Source organism: Sinocyclocheilus anshuiensis, unplaced genomic scaffold, assembly GCF_001515605.1.
Source record: "Sinocyclocheilus anshuiensis isolate Anshui unplaced genomic scaffold, SAMN03320099.WGS_v1.1 scaffold726, whole genome shotgun sequence".
Classification (NCBI taxonomy): domain Eukaryota; kingdom Metazoa; phylum Chordata; class Actinopteri; order Cypriniformes; family Cyprinidae; genus Sinocyclocheilus; species Sinocyclocheilus anshuiensis.
Window position 1 is genome coordinate 115,605 of NW_015542365.1, and position 4,710 is coordinate 120,314.

The 4,710-nt window shown below is 37.0% G+C and overlaps 1 protein-coding gene across 7 annotated transcripts in view; it reads right to left on the reverse strand.

Annotated features, from left to right (window-relative positions):
* The window catches only part of LOC107692092 (alpha-N-acetylgalactosaminide alpha-2,6-sialyltransferase 1-like), a 13,017-nt gene extending 9,123 nt beyond the window's left edge, over positions 1-3,894 (reverse strand). For 2 of the 7 annotated variants that reach the window (XM_016490994.1, XM_016490991.1), the window contains exons 1-5: positions 3,766-3,894; positions 3,556-3,673; positions 3,158-3,446; positions 1,459-1,621; positions 996-1,164 (exon numbers count right to left, since the gene is read on the reverse strand). In XM_016490994.1, the coding sequence (XP_016346480.1) occupies positions 996-1,164; positions 1,459-1,621; positions 3,158-3,446; positions 3,556-3,673; positions 3,766-3,799 (773 nt within the window). In that variant the 5' untranslated portion in view covers positions 3,800-3,894. Of the gene's footprint in view, positions 1-995; positions 1,165-1,458; positions 1,622-2,844; positions 2,932-3,157; positions 3,447-3,555 lie in introns of those variants that run through there. The other 5 variants (XM_016490996.1, XM_016490995.1, XM_016490992.1 and 2 more) reach the window with 5 other exon arrangements.
* Positions 3,895-4,710: the final 816 nt, after the last annotated feature.

Genomic DNA, 4,710 nt, shown 5'->3' on the forward strand with positions numbered 1-4,710 from the left:
TACTTACCCTCGAAGCATCCTAGGTGTATATGACTTTCTTCTTTCAGACGAATCCAGTTGCTGATTTATTTTAAAATGTCCTGGCTCTTCCAAGCTTTATTATGGCAGTCAATGGGTGGTCGAGATTTTGAAGCCCAAAAATAGTGCATCCATCCATCATAAAAAGCACTCCACACGGCTCCGGGGGGTTAATAAAGGCCTTCTGAAATGGATCGATGCGTTTGTGTAAGAAAAATATCCAGATTTAAAACTTTATAAACCGTAATCTCTAGCTTCTGCAGGCAGTTGTACATGCGCTCACAAGAGAGTGGCGTTCCAGCGGATGACGTAGGCGTAGTGTAAGCTCCGGTGACAATATGCTAGACTCGCAAGAACAAAGTTTTGTTTATAGCAAAGGAAAACCAGTCTCCTCTTGGCTTATATCGAAATCCTCTGACATTTTTCTTTACAAATCCTCATTTTGTACTTCTAATTCATGACCAGTGTTTTGTTTTGCTCTCTCCTCTGCGCTTCCGCATTCTTCACTTCTCACCGGCGCTTAAGCTACACCTACGTCTTCCGCTGGATGCCACTCTCTCGTGAACACAAGTACGACAGTTAGTGGAAGCTAGAGATTACGGTTTATAAAGTTTTAAATCTGGATATTTTTCTTACAAAAATGCATCGCTTCGCTTCAGAAGGTCTTAATTAACCCCCTGGAGCAGTGTGGAGTACTTTTTTATGATGGATGGATGCACTATTTTTGGGCTTTAAAATCTCGACCACCATTCACTGCCATTATAAAGCTTGGAAGAGCCAGGACCTTTTTTCAACTTCAATTGTATTCATCTGAAAGAAGAAGGAAGGCTTAAGGGTGAATAAATCATGGGGTAATTTTCATTTTTGGGTGAACTATTGAACTATCCCTTTAAGAGGTTAAAGCTTTGACAAGATATTCTGATTTACACATAATAACTGTGACTGATCTAATATGCTAAACAAACTTTTCAGTTTACCTGAATACATAATCAGAAGAGTCAATCTCCTTTCCTAGCCTGGAGCCATTGAGAATGCCACAAGTCGCAACAACAGCACAGCGAATACAGCCATCCTTCGCTCTTGTGGGTACTTGTAGTAACTGGGTAGATGCAAGTTTAGGGATGGTGTCAACAGCTGTTTTTATGGCTATAAAAAGGAGAAAATAGTGCATTATTCTAAAACCATGTCTTAACCTCCTGGGGTCGACAGTTCCGACCGGTGGAACTTTTTGCAGATTTGAATGTTGACAGCGAAAAGAACTAAAATGCTCCTTCATACTTGACCGTACATATAAGAGTAATACAGCATTTAAATCTGTAAAGGGTCTACTTTTATTTGTGTACACTCACAATATCAACAAAACATTGTGCTTTTGCAAAATAAAGAAAATAAACATAAACCATCTACATTATCACATTTATGCTTTCTGATTAAACAAACCTGTGTAATTGAATCCCATATAGCCAAAGGGGTTGTTGAAGTGATAAAGCCGGTTCCACTCACTCATGTTGACATGATCACTTTGTAAAAACAGCTGAATGTTTGGAATAAACTTCTCCTTATACACAGGATTAGAGGAATTTCGCAAGGACACCATGCATTCCTGAAAAACATATTGGAAATGCCTTAAACTCTGTAAACCTGACAAATGAAAAATGGTCTGAAAAGTTTCATATATGTTTTACGCTTTGTATCATATTATAAGGCTTCTATGGCTCATGTAGAATGATATAGCGAGAATATGGAGCTCATGCATGAGGGAAAAACCTCAATTTTATTCAGAGCCCAAACTGAGCAAAAATCTGCTGTTTGGTACAGTTGTTACTTTTTATCAAGATACCCTCACCGATCACCAATTCACCTGCTTATTGAGCAATGTCTAAAAAAAATGTTTAACTTGGATACTCTATAAACTTTTATTTAGCCTCTGTCCCAATTTTTTTTTTGGAGTGTGTTGCAGCCATCAAAATCAACATTTATTTCTATTTACAATTTAACACAATTAAGTTGATCAGTGAAATACTGTAAATCTTTTCTTTGTAGTTTTGTCATTTAAATATGAATGAACAAAAGAGAAAGAATATGAAAGAGAATGAACAAATCAGAGATTCTTGTTTTAATTACAATTTACAAAATGTCCTAACTTTTTTGAAAATGGGGTTGTATCATTTTCTAGGGGGAAAAAAATATGTATGGAGAAATCAAGTAAACCTAAGTTGCCTCAGTCCAGTAAATGTTCATTTTAAGAGATTACTAACAATGGAAAAGTTATTTTTATATTTTCTTTGTAAAAATCATTCAAGATTTGGCAGCAAAAAGACATGTACCACTACCTGAAGATGGACATTTTTATAATTACACTAAAAGGCCTTTTACTTGCAAAAGATATGAACTACCAGTCAGAAGACAGAAGGCACATTGTGTTTTTCAGCAAATTTTTTATCATTTAGAGGCCTTCAAATTTCATGTATCAAACATGATGCAGTAGGCTTTATGTTTATCTAAAAAAGAAGGTGGTCACGTTTGCTTTTATCTATTATTTATTGTATCCATTCTTACAGAACAAAAACAAATTATGTATGTTGTGATTGTCATCCAGTGCTAGTCCAAAATTAATCAATGAAGAAATGACCAAGAGAGAAAAGTGCCAAAAAAAAAAAACTGTAAAACCAGTTAACAGATAGGCTAAGTCTGGAAGACCAGCGAACCATAATTAGTCTGGTTTAAAATGTGTTTCTTTTTCAGCAGGGTTGCATCAGTTTCGTCTGCCACATTAGCAGGATGTTCACAAACTTTTCTCTAGTTGTTGTTATCCACCATACTTACACTCGGTTTAAACTGTGGATCCAACCGATATATATCATCAAATTTCCACTGGGGCAGAGCAGTAAAGTTGTGCTTGTCCATAGGGGCCACAAGTACGGTGGCCGAGAGAGCTCAACGCGCTGCAACTTAAGAAAACACATGCAAATTGAAAAAAAACCAGTTAACAGATAGGCTAAGTCTGGAAGACCAGCGAACCATAATTAGTCTGGTTTAAAATGTGTTTCTTTTTCAGCAGGGTTGCATCAGTTTCGTCTGCCACATTAGCAGGATGTTCACAAACTTTTCTCTAGTTGTTGTTATCCACCATACTTACACTCGGTTTAAACTGTGGATCCAACCGATATATATCATCAAATTTCCACTGGGGCAGAGCAGTAAAGTTGTGCTTGTCCCCAGGGGCCACAAGGGTTAATTGAGTCCCAAGACGGTCAGGGCTCATTGTAGTGTTTGCTGCTCCTGAGTCAGTCACAGCTGAACTGTTGGTTGAGTCAGGCTCCTCAACTCTCTGCAAAGAATATGCGACATTGCCTTCCTCCACACATAAGGAATCATATTGTCTTAGGAGAAGGGCAGCAGAGTTATCAGACTTCTTTCTGTTATTGCTTTACATGACGTAAACATTTTGGTAGAAGAAATTACATTTGAACAAACTAACTGCAATTGCGTAGCTCTCGTTCTAGCCTGTCTATTTTGTAAATGTTTGTTTCTTACCGCGAGAGTGCCTTTATAGTGCAGTTTCCATTGTAAAATGTTACAAAAATAAACAGAAGTAACGTTATAAAGGATATAGCCAAGAATATCCTCAGAAGAATCATCTTCGCATGCGCAACTGAGTTTACAGCTTGATTAGGCCAATTACCGACGACTCAAGTGAGCTGCCTACATATGGACACACACATGCCTTTATTTTTATAAACGTACGTTTGGTATTTACGTTATTTAAGCTGAATGTCATCAAAGTGTAGCGCGCCGTCTGAACACTGCCTATCTCTCACATATCTCGTTTACTTTTGCATATTTAAATAGGCGATTGAGGCGAGAACCAATTAGGTTTGTGCACAATTTCTTCTCCTCCTTCTTTTCCTTATATGGAGCGCTGCGTAAGTAAAAAACACTCGCGTGTGTATTGCTCCAAATTCCCAGTGACGGAGGTGGATATTACATTACTCTCTCTCTGTTGAGGTTTTCTAAGGCCCACGACTTTGCAGAGGACAAGTGGTGTGTGTATATAAGTTAATATATAAGTGATTATGTGTAGATTTTAATCCCTATTCAACCAAATATACCTTTTATACTGAAAATTATTCTGAATTTCAGTTCATTGTTTTAAATTGGACATTTTCTTTGAATTGGAAAGAGAAATTCTTGAAAACACTGACTGTTGACATGGTTGTATAACAGAGCTGGCTGTGGTTTTGATAAACACAATCTGACTAAACTAATAACACACAAATCATTGTATTTTTCACACTTTTATTGAATACATTGAATAATCGTTCACAGTGCAGGCCAGGGTGTAGAAAGTAGGTAAAAATAGTAACTAAGATTCTCCTTTAGCAGCAAATCATGCACCAGATATTTTCTGTAGCTGCATATAAGAATTTTGACCAATTTTGGACCATTGCTCCCCATTAATCTGTTTCAGTTTATCAGTACTGGGTTATCTTGATAGCACAGCCCTCTTGATGAAATGCCACAGTATCTGCCAGGACTCAGTAAATGTGAATTTTCCTCTTTTTCAGCAATTCTATTTTATATACAGTATATATGTATGTATGTGTGTGTGTGAATGCCACAGCAGGACTCAGTAAATGTGAATTTTCCTCTTTTTCAGCAATTCTATTTTATATACAGTATACAGTATAT